The 16,252-nt window shown below is 40.9% G+C and overlaps 1 protein-coding gene across 1 annotated transcript; it reads right to left on the bottom strand.

The window, feature by feature from the left end:
- Positions 1-234: 234 nt before the first annotated feature.
- On the bottom strand, positions 235-15,022 carry LOC307233036 (versican core protein-like; the record flags this gene model as incomplete). The annotated part of the gene is made up of 6 exons (XM_080004248.1): positions 235-263; positions 2,325-2,570; positions 6,225-6,518; positions 10,966-11,093; positions 11,261-11,435; positions 14,656-15,022. The coding sequence occupies 6 exons, from the start codon at positions 15,020-15,022 to the stop codon at positions 235-237; spliced, it is 1,239 nt and encodes a 412-aa protein (XP_079860374.1).
- Positions 15,023-16,252: the final 1,230 nt, after the last annotated feature.

The raw sequence follows: 16,252 nt of genomic DNA, 5'->3' as shown, positions 1-16,252 counted from the left end.
AACAGGCACAGAGTCCTTGGGAAGCATAAATCCAAACATGGGTGAGGCAGACATACAAACAATTGAACTCAATTATACAACACTTCCACATACAGAAGCATACACACACACACACACACACACACACACACACACACACACACACAAATGTCCTCTAGGCATCATCTTGACCACACTTTGTGCTCTTTCTCTGCACGTGCTCTTCATTAAACAGACAATGATTCTATGAGCGGTCTAGGACACCTGCACGTCCAAAGCAGATGCTGCAGCAAGCATAGCATGAACAATGCCAAAACACCAAAACGCTGCCAAAACATCAGGCCAACCCGCGAGAACCCTGCAGTTTTCACTAGATTCACTTCCTCAAACACAGGAGCTCTGCTCTTCAGGGACACTAAAGGAGTAACCACAATGTTTGCTTCGAAGATGGACAGAGAACTGAACCATCTGGAAATGATGCAGTGGTGGCTGCTCTGTGTATTCCTTCACTGTTATTTCTAATATTACATAGGGTAATTAAGTAATTATTTCATTAATTAATTCACTGATTTTTAATTTTTTGTTCATTTTTTTCTTAATTGCTTGATTAATGTGGTATTGTTTGTTTATCTCCTATGTGAGACATAATACATAATATATATATATATATATCAAATCCAGATACTATCCAATAAACTGTTAAATAGGCTCCTTCAAATTACTGACTGAAATGATCTGATAGTGTAACGCTTGGTATAAGTTCCTGTTTATCTATTGTTGTTTTGCAATGTTTTATTGAGGGAGGTGTTCACCATATTGGGTAATTGACTAGGAATTTCTTCCGTGGTGGGATAATTGGGGGTTAAGTGGAAGAGTGTCCGGGCAGCAGGAAACAAGGAGAGAACCAGCGAGTTAGCCAGCCTGTTTCACTTTGTTACCAGGGACACCTCAGCCCAGCAGTTAGGTGTTGCTGCGGCAAGTAAATAAAATCAGGCTCGGTTGAGCTAACGAACGCATCATCGTCTTCTTGCCGATCTTCTCCACCCGTTCAGTTACCCCGCAACGCTACAATAGATCGACAAGAATTCCAATACAACCATTATCCAATGTTCACTTTGCTGACATATCAACCAAATGGCAACCGATTATTGGTCTAAAAACACTTGAAAAATATGATCAAGTGATAATTTGGATACTATTACTGCCAAAACTATTTTAATATAAAATGATTTACTATGCTAAGCTCATCACAATACCTGGTCATTTTTGGTTGAGTTTGTTGGTTCAACCCCCCAGCCCTTTGTGTTATTTCTCTCTTGTACATTTTTTAAAGTCATTGTGTGGACAGCTGCTTAACTGGACAGACTGCAGTGGTCGTGAGACTAAGTCGCTTTTAACAAATGTCCTCCATAAAGGACACACAGACAGACATACACACTTTATAAAGTGAACCAGCAAAACAACTGATCCTGGTCCTTTACAAAATAAATGTTTAAACAAAGATCTGACTCCCCAGGCTAAGTGGGATCATGACATTTAAACAATTATAATCAAACAACACAGCAGAGTGTGTTCGAAAATTGATTATTGTATCTTGAACAAAACAACTTTGGAATACTAAATAATACACCATAATAATATACAATAATGTCCAAAAATAAAATAAAGGAAAACTCTGCAACTGGTAGTCTTTGATTCATGGCTAAAAACCAAGCAAGAAGGCCTTTTGCCACAAAGAGAAACAGGACACAAAGACAACATCATCAAGGGAGAATCATCCGGCACAACTCCCACAATAAAACATCTGTAAAAAAATACTCCCCCTTGACTGCAAATTAGATATGCTGTTATAGAAGATCATATCAAAATTCTGATATATTAGATTTATTCTAACAAATAAAAACATTTAAAAATGTTTATGAATATCACATCGAATCGATACACTTTAACAAACACTGGATATCCCTGAACCTATCAATACAAAATGATTCCCCTATCTACAATTACTGGTCAAGTTCCAAACTCCAGCTCAATCATTCTATTATTCCATCTTTGCAGTTTGCCTAGCACAACAACTGGTACAAGAACTCCACTCCTTCTGAGGAGAGCAATGACGAAATGATCTTCCCTCTACTCTTAAGATGGAAGAATCTCTAAACACCAGACTGAAGACCCATCGCTTCAAGATACACCTGGACTCGGTTTTTGAAAATCTTTTGGCATTGGCGTCTTAAGATAAAATCTTGCAAATACATTATAATAGCTTAGAAGACTTTTCAAGACTTTAACTCAAACAGAAAACAACCAATGCAAAAAAAGCTGTATGAATTTTGAATGGGACATACCTCTTTCAGTGGTGTATTCAATGGAGTGCGTCTCTGCTGCTACAGTCTCTGTGGTCCTTGTGGGGGGGTCCACACTTGAAGTCATGAGAGGAGATTCGAAATACTCGCTGTCAATGTTCGTCGTTCTGTCCTGGTTGTCTGTCAGGGCCTGACTATTGGATTCTGGAGTCTTGGACTGATCAAAGATCTGGACAGTTGATGATGATGTCAGAGCCTCACTTGATGTTTCACTGTCCATAAGGGAAGCTGTAATATGTGGAGAAGTGGGAGTCTCAGACGTAATGTAGGAGGGTTTAGGTGTGGGTTGAGTAGGAGTCTCACTGGTTTCCTCCTTATATACAACAACCGGTGTGGCCACCGTGGTGGCTGGGGTGATCCCCCCCACACTGCCTGGTTCTGTGTCACAAATATAAGTGGTTTCTGTGACAATGGTGGTAGGAATGGTAGAAGTTGGTATTGTTGAGTGACCATCATCACTGATAGGTGGTAACACCGGTGGTGTTGTGGCCCCCAGTTCCTCTTGTGTTGGCTTCGATGGTGTTAGACTTTCTCCAGGCAAACCAATGTCAATCTCACCAGAGTCTCTGGAAAAATCTTCTGAGGTCAGTTCAGTTGGGACTGTTTGGGTGTCAGTGAGGTCAATCATCTCTGTGGTGAACCCAGTTTCCAGAATGGTTTCTTCTGTCTTCCCCACAGCAAACATTGGCTTTGTGCTGGGAGAAGCAACCTCTATGGGGATGTCAGGTTGGATAGTGGCCACCTCAATCACAGAATGATCATCTGGTTCCTCAGTGAGACTGGACAAGGGTGCTGTCGTGTCACTGACATGGACCCTTGCAGTGTCTGGCTGATCAGTGCTTTCTGATATGTCTGATGGCGCTGGGAAGGTGTCACCAGGTGGAACGGACTCCTCCTGAGTTACATTCACATTAATGAAGTCACCAACGTCAAAGTCACTTGCGGATGTTGCGGTCAGGACGGCATCCTGTGATTCCTCACTAATGGTGGTAAAGTCTTCCAAGACTTCCTGGCCTGTTGGAGTTGGACGCGGTGGGACCATAGTGGTTGAAAACATGGATGGAGGATTTGTGGCAACTGAAGAGTGAGCAGACTCTTCTTCTGTTTGCATTACAGATTCAGAGATAGGAGCAAGTGTAGAGGAGTCTAACGGCGACAGGAAGACAGTGGAGCTGACAGGATTGGTGGTTGACATCATGTGCAGAGGGGGAGATGTACTGAGTCCCTCCACAGACAAATCCACAAAGGAAGTCTGGTTTATCACCACTTTCCTTCCTAAGAAAAAACAGACAAAAAAACACATTACGCATTATTTATGAACGTAGCTTTTCTGTTCAATTTCAAGACTGTACTTTTACTTAATTCCTACCTTGTCTGAAAGCATCATATAGCCATATAAAGGAATTGAACTGCACATAAACTCAGAGCAATCTACTGTGGTTGTTTTTGTTGAAGTTGTCCTGAGCTTTCCATTCTGTCTGCCCTCCCACAGTCGTTTACAAGTGTTTATCCTGCGGCGGTCACCAATCCATATGGTCGACTACCTGAAGTTAATAACACTGTTCAATCTCACAAATCAAATTGACCATTTTTTTTTAATGTTTAAAAAGACCAATCTCAATGTAGATCCTTCTTAACTGTTGTTGATGGGCTTCCCTTTTGCCCTTTCCCTCAAATGTTTCCCCTCCTCCCCTATTCCATTCTAATCTCTCTCTTAGACACATAAACAGCGATGTAGCAGCTTAGGTAGACTCTCCTTGGCGGCGACAGCATGTGTAAGGCAGACTCCAGCTGTTGACCATTACAGCACAAGCCCTACATCTCTGAGAGGCTATCTCTGATGAAGGTGTGAGATACTTTTTTCCTACCAGGAAAAAAGACCATGTCCCATGTAAAGTAAGGGGTGTACATTACTGTATCTCACTGATGCATTTTTTCTGTGTTGTTGCTATTACAGAGGCCTTTGTTTTCTTCTGGAAAAATCAGAGACCAATCAGAGAGCAATTATCCTCCCCTGCCCTCTGCCCCATGTTCCTCTCTTCCTCTCGCCCTGTGCAGTCTAAGCGCCTTGTGTTTATACCATATCCTTTTTTTTTTATATTATTGGGAGCACAAAAGCAGGAAAATGAAGAAGTGAGCCGCACTAAAAGAAAAAGAGGGGTACTTGACAAGCACTTAGGCGGGAGTAAATACAACATGGCTGGGAGAGCTGATACAGAATAGCCAGAGCAGGAGGTGAGTGTGGCCTGTTTGTATGGCCTATGAACCTAAACGGGGACTTATCACCGCAAGAGTTAGTCGTGACTCTGGGGCAGCAAATGGCCTTGCAGGGGCAGGCTTATCTGTCCGACCCCTTATTTGTAAAGATACAAAGGAAAGGCCGGGTCAGAGGTCACTAAGGATAACTGGATTTAGAAGTCCAGTAGTAGCTTTATCCATTATCCAAACGTCTGCTCTGATAAGTACAAGTGCGAATGACTGTGGAAGGACTAACTCTGACAGCGGAAATGAGAGGAGAAAGGCGAAAGGTAGTGAGATAGTGAGGCTAAAACGGCTGACAGGTGGGCTATTTGGAACGCCAGAGGCTTATTTCATCTGTCATTCGGTTTTGCCTTGGGGGAGGATACAGATTAGAAGGGAAAGGACACTCTAGTCTGTTTGAGAGATTAGTCTATTTGACCAAACATCAAGTCAACCATGATATGTTAATTGAGGCTGTTGTTGTTCACAGAAACCCATAACCCATGCCAACATATTTGTCATTGAGAATTTAGTTCCGTTGACACAGATTGCATACACATAATATGTGTAATATATATTCTAGGTGGCAACATTTTGCTAAAGGTCTCATTTAAGAGTCTTTCATATTCAGAAAAACAACGTATCTATACATTACATCTATATTAAAACTCACGAGAAAATCTAATCCAGATTACATGTATGTCTGATTCACGGATCGCATATGATGTGGGTTGCAATGTCAAATTAAATGTATGCTTGTTTTTTTGTTTGTTTGTTTGTTTTTTGGTTTTTTTATCAAACCTGTACTAAATAAAATCAGACTGAAAATGAAATGTATTAAACAGCAATGGTAAAAATGGTTATCTGGAAAAAAAAAATTTCGCATAATTTATCACAGTTGTGATTGCAAAATAAATCAATGATTCAATCAATGAGGGTGGGACAACGTCACAGATCAAGGAGCTGTAATTAACCTTGGCTCAAAGTAACAGCGACAAGAAAAATAACTTGTAACTATTGTGCAAACTTTAGGTCAGTAGTTACTCCATTTGAATAACAACTAGTTTGTCCATGTTGCACATAGACAGAAACTGCTGAGCATTACATCACCCACCTCCTGGCCAATGTTGTAGCCAAGGTAACGGGGCGGGAAACCAAGTGAGATCAGCAGGACGTTGGAGTCTGCTAGACCAATGCAGCACATAAAATAAAACTGTAGATTCAGTGTATATGGGGGAATGTGGATAGAAATGCAAGGAGACAGAGAATCCAAGGGTGGGGGAGCCAAAGCTCTGCCACATTAGATCATAGCTCTGCACGGCCAAGGCCTGGTTTGAAAAGAAATGCTAGGCACTGACGACAACCTCTGCCTGTCTTTAAGAAGAAAAACATGTCTTTGGAACTGTATAATGTATACTACTTTGTTCCCGAACACCAACAAAATTTAAAAGTAATATTAATATTCATATTAATATTCATATTATTGTAGTTAATATTATTATTATTGTTCTGATTATATTGTGATTGTTGTTGTTATTGTTATAATAATAATAATAATAATAATATGATTATTATTATTATTATTATTATTATTATTATTATTATTATTATGTTATTAATAAGACAATGGAGTGTTCTTACCTTTGAAGCAGTAAGCTCCCAGCTTGGAAGAGGGCTCTGGGAAGCCAGTCTGGTTTCTGTAGCGGTACATGGTCCTGACGCCGAGCAGGCCTCCACCACACTGTATTCTGGGTACAGCCACGGGGTGCCGTGCGCTGCCGTCAGACAGCCAGCCGTAGTCGCATCTATCCAGGCCCTGCCGCCAGGCGGAGTGAAGCTGACCGGGAGACGCCAACACAGCGTTCTTCCTCTTACATTCCTCCTGGGCCTCCGCAAAGGTCATCTTACGCGTCACAGGGGCATAGTACACTTCACCTGAAATGCATGAAACAACATATGTTGAATGTATGAATCTGGAGCAAACACTGACTGGTCTCTCTTACATAATTGATCATTTCATAACTTTATTCATACAGCTCTTCTCTAAAACAAGAGCATAAGAACAAGAGCTGGTCTTCATTGAATTCTAGTTGGTGAGGGGAATGTGTATTTCCCACATGGAACCCGTAACATTGCTGGATAAAAAATATCCGGCAAAGGTAGTAGGTAGTCATTCCCATGGAGCCTCCTGAACGGAAAAGTTCCATATCGAGTCCATTCCCACTTAGATGACTGTTCCGGATACATTACGTCATGCTCGCGCAAGAGGTGTCTAATATCACACGAGATTAGGCAACAGAATCATTTTTCAGACCAGCACATTGCTCCTTGTCTCCCCGCCCCGCGGAGAGGGGAGGGGACAGAGCCCCCGTCCCGGACACAATAACCCTAACCCAAAGTTATTAAATCAGTGTGATCATTTTCAACCTGTCCTACATTCTCTGTCTCTGGAGAATGAACTCTCTCCACCCGTTCTCCCTCTCCCTTTCCGCTCGCTCCCTCACCAGATCCGCGCAGCTCCGAGACTGGACATGTTTCAGTTTCTTGTCTTTGCAGCGCCGCGGTTCGGATAGGACTCGCCATTTTTCAGAATGTTTTTTTTTTTTTCCCAACAACAAATCATTTTCAAAATATTTGTCGGAAATAAATATTTGTAAAAACAAAAAGTGGTTTATTTATTTGGATTTGGCTCCACCCCTACTTTATGGAAATGTTACTGCTTCCATTCCTACAAACTTCCATTCACAGCCTTTCCAGCAATTTGCCGGAAATGAGACTAGGTCGAGAGTGGGGAAATTTACGGAATGACTTTTATAGAACATCGACACCGGCTTCCATTCCCACATGACGCCAATACAGAACATTGCCGGTAGATTTAGGGCTTTTAGTGCAAGTGGGAAGGGGGCTTATGTGTGTCCGAGACATAACTATTAGACATGATGTAAATTTTGCATTTTGGGTTCACACACAGACATTGAGAGCAACAGATCATTCTGACCTTTCAGTAGAAAGACCATTAACAACTAAAAAAAAAGAAATCACAGCTGCACAGGGCTTAGGCCCAAAGCATCACCCACCAACCCTTCTTAGGACAATAGTAGTTCATTCTTTGCTTGAATATTCTGAGGTGGGATAGTCATGCTGAGTATGTGGATTGCCTGTCAATGAGAATGTCTGTGCATCAGGTCATTAGGTTCCTCCTCAGTAGGCGAGAGTGGGCTGCTTCATATACCTTCTACACTTTAGTCTGAAGGTAAATGAAAAACCCCAAACTATGATTTGTGCTTTTATTTTAAAAACTTACCTCCAGGAGTGCGCTATGTGCGTTTCATTTTAAAGGCCTTTTTAAAATTTCTATGGTATGACTTTAACCGTCAGTTTCATCTTCCAGGGCTCAACAAAAAATGTAAAAAGTGGTTGCCAGACTGGCAACCAGACATCAGCTTTTGGTTGCCAAAACTGAAAATATGGTTGCTATTTTTAGTCACCTTATATTTTGAGTAATTAAGATACTATGCAGTTATACATTAGCTTTATAATGAAAATGTGAAATAAAATAATGTTAAAAAGCTTTTACAGTAACCAAACAAATTTCTTTGTAGTTGGGGTTTTATCTGATAGTTTACAAAATTAGAATCTTCAGAGGGGAAGAAACACAGTTCAAGACAGAGAAGAGCTGCGATAACACTACTGCTCTGGTCACACTTAGTCTCTGTCTCTCTCTTGCACCCACATGTGTAGTTTACAGTATGCTCACTACACAAACAATAAGAATCTCAACAGTCCTTTTTGTCCCCTCATTGTTAACAATGGTAAATTCTAATTTGCATCTTTTCATTTAAATGTAGCTCTCCACAAGATGAGGATTGAGCTATGTTCATTATTAATGCTGGTTAAGAACTGGTTATTGTATTGGAACGGCTTTATGTTGTTAAATCTGCCCAAATTATTATTTCCAACAATTAATAATTTTTATTTTAGTTTGTTTTGTAAGTACACAATATTGTTTCAGTTAGTTTTTTTTCTTTGGGTTTTTTTTTGTCTATTTTCAACTAAAATGTATTTTCAAACCTAATTTTAGTTTTTAGCTTAGTTTTAGTTAACTGTACAGGGATGCAAACACATGTATGGTGAAAAAAGGTCTGAAATATACTTCTAGCCGACGGTTTCCCGGGTTCCCATGAACACGTCTCTTCCGGCTCTCATTACAGTTTTCCGAGCCCTTAAACGCAGCATCGCTTTGGAGCGCTTTCAACCAGAGACTAGAGCTGTGTGTCCGTATCTTAGTTCAAATATCAGGGAACGAGTTCACTAGTGAATTGGCGGCGCATGGCGCTTCCGATCGGCTTGGACGATTCACACAAGTCACCCAAATTGACGTGAAAAAAGCGGCATTCACCGAAAAGTGAGTTGTTTGCATTCCTGACTGTAATAACCCACTCTACTCCCGTCCACTGGTGCCTGTGTGCACCGGTGCATATCTGAGTAAAAGCACAGCAATAATTAAATAGCACTAATGCAACAAATTTATTTATTTTGTCTATTTATGTTAGAAAGTGGTTTCCAAAGGGGGCAACCAAAGGCCAAATGGTTGCCAATTGACTCAATCTGATTGCCGAGGGCATCCAAGCAACCATTACTGTCGAGCCTTGTCTTCCATTGTGGAAAGTGGATGGTAGTGTGCATGGCATCAGAGTTACGCCTAAACATTGCCGTGCAAACGGGAACGGATGCGCGAGGCAAAGTGCTACGCCCGTCCAGCTGAGTCAGAGAAAGCACGAGATGCACGCCTTGCAAGCAACGCTGCGGGCAAAGCTAACACGAGGGCAGAGGAGACCCCTACGCAGTGAGCGGAGCACGATGACAGTTAATAAGTCTAAGATGCAGTCACTACATCGAGTTGGGGTCTTGTGCACAAGAGACTTCTTCCTCCACGGCCAGTTCTACGTGGCGACCAGCAGGATTGGCAGATCAAGCAGGCTTCACATTCTTGCTCAAGATGAAGAGACAAAGAACCGGCCCCGCCTTCTCAGCAATGTTGTTTTTGGAGAGGCGCTGACGAGATAAAGGATTTACAGTCCACATAAACAGGACTGAATCATTCACAGAAGAAACCTGGACTAGACTGATCTTCCTGATTCTTTTGTTGTTGATTGTTTTAGATAGTCTTAAAATCTGAACAGGCATGCACTAGACCAACTATAAAGGAAGGAATCTCTGTCTGTCTCTGTCTGTATGTCCTTTGATTATCTCGACAACCGTTCATACCATCTACTCCACACTTGGCAGGTGTATTGCTGGGGACCCAAGGACGTGCAGTGTCGAATCTGGTGCAATTTGCGACACGTGTAACATTAATAAACTTTGAATAAACAAGTGAACAGCGAGCCGCTCAGCTCTGTGTAGCAGCAGGGCGGGGCTTCGCGAGCGCTCCACTCTGTGCAGCAGTGGGGGAGGGCTTCAGGAGGTGTGCCATTGGGCACCCAAGGACATTCCAAACAGGCATGTTTTGAACGGCCACTGCACTAGACCGACCAAAAATTGGACAGTAATCATCGGTCAGACAGAGAGTTCTAGTTAGTATATTCATGTCTGCCTACTTTATAGTCACCAATCTAATGTATACCTAATAGCCCACAACTTATGCAATATCTAAGTTTGTGCCATGTTACTGACATTATGCCAGAATGCGGGGCAGCATCCAACTAAAGAATGCCAATGATCAATCCTTGGATGGAAAGACAAATTCCAATCAACAACCAGAAAGTGAAAAACATGCAACATGGGTGTATCGTTAAATAGATATACTGAACAGCTAACATTGAAAAAGGCCCTGTATGTGTCCCTGGTGGCAGTGGGTGGAGTGAGGTTCCCTGGCTGACTACATCTGCTCTTCAGCTGGCTCTCTTCACCAAGACAGTATCACTTTTATAACAAACATCAAATCACTGGATAGCTGCATTGCCTCTCCACTTAAGTAGTAAAAACTTGAAAAGGACTTGAAATGATCATGCCACCAACAACACAAACATATATATATATAAATATATATATATATATATATATATTTTTTTTTTTTTTTACATACATATTTGTACATATATATGTTTATCACCTATGTTGTTGGTAAGGCCATTTCATCACCATATAAAATATATATATGTAATATAGTGTATACTTGTATATACCGCATATATACCGTGTATTTATGTATATACACAGTGTCAAGACACTGGCAACTTGTCTCTTACTTTCACTTGAATTTAGTGGTGGAAACAATTTGTTTTGGAACTTTGACAATTTTTGAGGTCTGTGGCTCTAGCCAAAATAGAGAGATCCAATTGTCGCACACGGAATAGAGTTATTTGCAGGTTTTTCTTACCGTTAAGCTTGTCTACATAACAGTATACATCATAGGTCTCTGTGGCTTTCCTGGCCCCGTAGGACCTCACCCCAGGTTTGTACTGCAAGTTGCCATAGCAGCCAAGCCGAGGCCTGGTGATTGGGTATCTGAATGGAATGAAGGATAAAGACTCATCAAGCCAAAGTTGCCCATTACATCTGCAACATTCTCAGCCCAACAGGGCCAGTCTAACAGGGTGAGTATGCATCCTACCTTCCAGTGCTGCTGCTGTGAATAAGAAATGACTCAACATTAAAGACTGTGTCCAACTGACCTCACTGTCTGGTCGGCGATCCAGCCGGCATCACAGTGGTCAAAGCCGTCCTCATAAGCTGCTCTCAGTTGGTCAGCCGTGGCAATAGTGGCTCCGACGTCTTGGCAGGCCTGGGCGGCCCGCTGGTAATCTAGAGTGTACCTGCTAGCGCTTGCACGGTAGTGAAAGACAACACCTGAGAACAAAAAATCAAGCAAACGGTTGACGGCCTTCATATAAATGAGCACAACACAAACATGGCCATTGTTTACTCCTGAGCAGTATCCCAACACTATAAATCATGGTAAACGTGTGATATGTTACAAGAAATCAATCAAATAGGAAAAACAAGAGGTTTTTTTTTCTGAAGTGCAGAGTCTCAGGAATAAACAAACGAGTATGAATGAAATGCTCTACAGTTCACCACAAATGGGCTGGGGGACTATAGATGATTTAGACGATGCCACGGCCCTGAAATCTCCATATTTGCAGACAGCAATGATGCGCGGAAAAAATGATTGATTGTCCTAATTAACATTGCAAATATTTGGAGAAGAGAGTGCTCAGACTTTTATACCACAGAAAGGCTAAACTATCCCAGTATCCCCCACCCTTGTTTTCTACATGCCCTAAAACATGATTTATAGCTCCCAGAATACATTACATAATATACTGTAATGATCCTTGATATGGCCTGTTGAGCAGCCAATCTCAGGAAAGATATTATTGCTATTGCCAGAGATAGTAAGAAAGAAGAAAGTTGCAACTGTGTCACCCCATTTTACAAGCTTTACCTGTGGATTTAAGGCAAGCAATTGAAAGTTAAATGTGGGATAATAATAATAATAATAATAATAATAATAATAATAATAATATTATTATTATTATTATTATAGCTGCAGGCTATAATAATCCAGCTTAGTTGTGTTAGATGCAAATTACAGTTTTCAGAGTTCCCATAAAACACATCACTTCGTATCAACACCAATTACAAATTTTCGAGTTGCCATGGAATGTAGCATCGGTTTGTGCTGTCGCTCATCTTTACATCAGCATTACCATTAAAAGAAGTTAAAATTTTCCGAGTTTCCACGACTGCAGGCTGCGGGCTGGACCCATTAAAATAATAATAATAATAATAATAATAATTATTATTATTATTATTATTATTATTATTATTATTATTGTTATAAAATAAATACATGTTATTGTATAAATATAATATATACCAGTTAGTCAAAGTTGTTCGGTTTTTCACTAATATAGGACCCTTATGGGAGACTACCTTTTGGTTATAAGAACACATTAATTGTCATTAGAATTATAATGAAAGAACTTGTCAATACTTAACATTTTCTGTCTTTTAAACTGTTTATACATTACGTTTCTTTAAAAAACATTTATTTTTTACTTGACACCAAATCTTTTCATTGTTATAACTTACCTGGTGGTGTGTAAGTACATGTGGAGTCTCAGTGGCGGTTGGTAACGTTGTGTCTCGCGTATATTAATGATGACATATTTACGTAGGTTTACGTTTTTAAGGAGATTTACGATAGTAGTCGAGCTTATGTAGTTTTAATGGTGACTTCTTTCCGTGGATTACATTTTCAATAAGTTACGTTTCCATCAAATATGAAAAACGTTGTGGTATTTCTGTGAGTAATTACCATTGCACGGCTTCTATTTTTCTGACAGCTCACTGGATCTTGAACACATCACTCAGTTGTACGTTCGAATGGACTCAACTCGACGTGGTCACGAGTTTTTGTGGACTACTTTTTTCCCGCAAAATAACGGAGACCAAAGAAATAAAATCTCAATCAGATCCACAGACATCTACCAGGTAAGAAAGTACATAAATATATATGTAAATGCATAGTTTGTAATGTCGAACAACTACAAAGCGATGGAGTCTACAACGCACACTAGAAACGGTCCAAATTCTGAATCACAGTGAATCAATCTGCACATTTATAGTAAATAATATGATGACGTCATAAAGCATCTTACTGTGAATCTCATTTCATTTTGTTTACGAGTAGTGGCATGTCGGTCAAGCAGGACCAGCTGAATATTTGAGGTCAAGGTTGTTTGGTTTTTTATTAATATCTGCTCCGTATGTGGATTGATTTGAATGAAATTGAATGAAACCAAACCACGAGATGCTTGTGACTTTACGGTTTAACCGACACCTTAACTGTGTTTGTAGCTTCTGTCATTGTTGTTCTCCAGATACCTTTAGCCGGGTTTAATATATCTTGCAATATATTGGATATCATTTATAAATGCAATTTCGGTGTAATTTTGAAATGTGATTTTGGTCAAATTTGGTCGTTTTTTTTCACTAATTTCTGCTCCGTATGTGGATCAATTTGGATGAAACGTCAAACACCCGATGTTTGTAACATACCGGTTCAAACAAAACATAAATGGGGATGTGGATGGGGATGGTAGCTCAGGCGGTAGAGCTGGTGGTCTAGTGATCTAAAGGTTGCTGGTTCGATCCCAGGCTCCTCCTGCTAGCATGCTGTAGTGTCCTTGAGCAAGACACTTAACCCCTAATTGCTCCTGATGGCTGCGTCCGTCGGTGTTTGAACAATTGTAAGTCGCTTTGGATAAAAGCGTCTGCTAAATGACTAAATGTAAATGTAAATGTAAATAAACCGTGTCCGTAGCGTCTGCCGTTCTTCTGTATTAAATAGTTTTAGATTTAAAAATTCATAGAATTTTCCCAGAACAATATCAATAGGGGATAATAGATCAATAGTGCTGGGCTAAAAATAATAATAATAATGAGAATAATGTAGATGTATGTCTGTGAAGTACATGTTGGACTGTAAGCACGGGAGAAGAGGAGCAGAGGTTTGGCGGAGGCCGAGTATCGTCCCTCGTAATCTCCACTAACTGCCCCATTATGTGGAAAAGCTTCACTGGCATGGGGGTGCCCCAGATAACAGGGATGCATGAGGTCATGGATTGAGCACATGCCCGTGCCCATCTCTGAAATACCAACCACCTTATCCCTTCATCGTGTTTCTGTTTCGAGGAGATGAAAGGGATGAGCAGCAAAATTAAAACACTCTGGTAACTGTCACTGAATGTGATAAGCGCGGCCAACAGACATACAACTTACCTGGGCACAGAACCAAAGGCTCCACGCAAATAGGAAACCTTCGTGGGAAAGCATCCTTATGGGAGACTACCCTTTGATTAGAAGAAACCGTTGGGACATTATGTTTACACTTTGAGGCGGCTATCTCGCAGCTTAAGCGATTCAGTCACCACCTACAATCCCAGCGTCATTTGCACATTTAGCGATCTGTTGATGTCACCCCCTGCTATACTCAAAGAGCAGCTCACAACACCAACTTATAAAATCGTATATATGAGAGGGAGAATCGAGGCGCTCTTACCGCTAACATCGAGGTTGACTGTATCCTGAGTGTCATCGATGCCGTACATGACCTCGCAGCGGTATGTGCCGGCGTCGCTGGCGCGGAGCTTGACCATCGTGAGCGAGGCGTCGCCCACATCCTCCGGGTGACTGGGTACGGACACGCGGTTCCTGTAACTGGAGCCGATCTTGATGACCCCGTTTTGCGCGACCAGCACCGTCGATTCAACCTCTCCCTCTATTTTCGTCCACTTGATGCGCAGGTAATCTTTGCTTCCAACGGCGGTTCCATTGGCGCCGATGGCGGGGGCGGAGGTAGGAATGGTGGAGAAGAAGCACGGCAGGTTGACCTTCCCCGAGAGGGACCCGCTCACTGGCCTCATCATCGTTATCGCGCTGGAGGCTGCGTAGAAAATAATGCAAAAATACAAAAGAAAAAAAGAGTCTAACTCAATCTTTATATTTTATTTTTATGTAATTTTTCTGAATGAATTTCTTTTCTTAATTATATATAATATATAATGTGATTTATGCTGTAATATTTTCAAGACTAAATCTTTCATAAAACAAATAATGGCTAATTTGTCCGTTTCACAGACAATTTACTCTACATCCAAATACAAATTGGGCTTTGTATTGCGAGGGAGTGATGTGGTGAAATTCTGCTTTTCAGCAATAAACCATCTAAGTCATTTATGTCAAGAGGGTGCGACAACTACACCCAGGCCATTAAAAAAAAACATACATCAGAGGCCAAATATAGCACTGGAAAGTCAATCCCCATCTGTAAAATGATGGGCGTGCATGTGGGAACTAATATAACACTATGTTGTGAATGTAGAGCACATTTGTGTGATTTGAAAAGATAAAGATATTATGCTACTGCACATTGTTACTGCACTGCTATGCACTTTATATGTTGGTTATACTCCCTTAACAGCTCTCCTTCCATGAAAACAAAGTGAGGGTAAGGGCGAAACTACCAACAAATATCGATACTGTGCTTAACTTTGTCCAATTAACCTCTTAAAATAAAAATAAAAAGATTTCCAAACTATATGTGACATTATAACATAATCACAGTGTAGCACATCATAGAGAAATCTCACTCACGTCACTTTACTGCCTTAAAGCAACACTATGTCATTTTTTTTTACCTTAAAATAACAGCTTCAGAATCATTTTGGTGGAACACTGATTTATGGAGAATGGCACCTCTTTCCCCCCCCCCCCACCCTCCCCAAAGCCTGTTCTTGCACTATGTAACTTCTGTGTTCGGGTACGGAAATTGCGGAAAAAGTGTGTTACGCTTTACAGCACTACGTCACTTCCTTGATATTTGGCTCCGGTAATTACTGTTTTTTTGTCTGGTTAAGAGAAAAAAACTGATCAATAATAAACTGTAATTGAAAATAATGAAAAATTATAAGCCAAGCACATCTGGTACCTACACCGGTTGCAGTGGGCCAATCACCACGCCCTCTCGCCCCGCGCCCCAAGGGGAGCCGTGGAGTCCTCGCTGAAGCGGCGAGTCCCGTGCAAGGGGCGCTGTAATCTAGCTGTACATTATATCTGAGTTTGTAACATAGATTATTGAAACGTGACTGTTAAATTCA

The sequence above is a fragment of the Zeus faber genome, assembly GCF_960531495.2.
Source record: "Zeus faber genome assembly, chromosome: 7".
In the NCBI taxonomy this organism is placed as follows: Eukaryota; Metazoa; Chordata; class Actinopteri; order Zeiformes; family Zeidae; genus Zeus; species Zeus faber.
The sequence above is the reverse complement of the archived record's forward strand: the minus strand, read 5'-3'. Positions and strand labels throughout refer to the sequence as shown.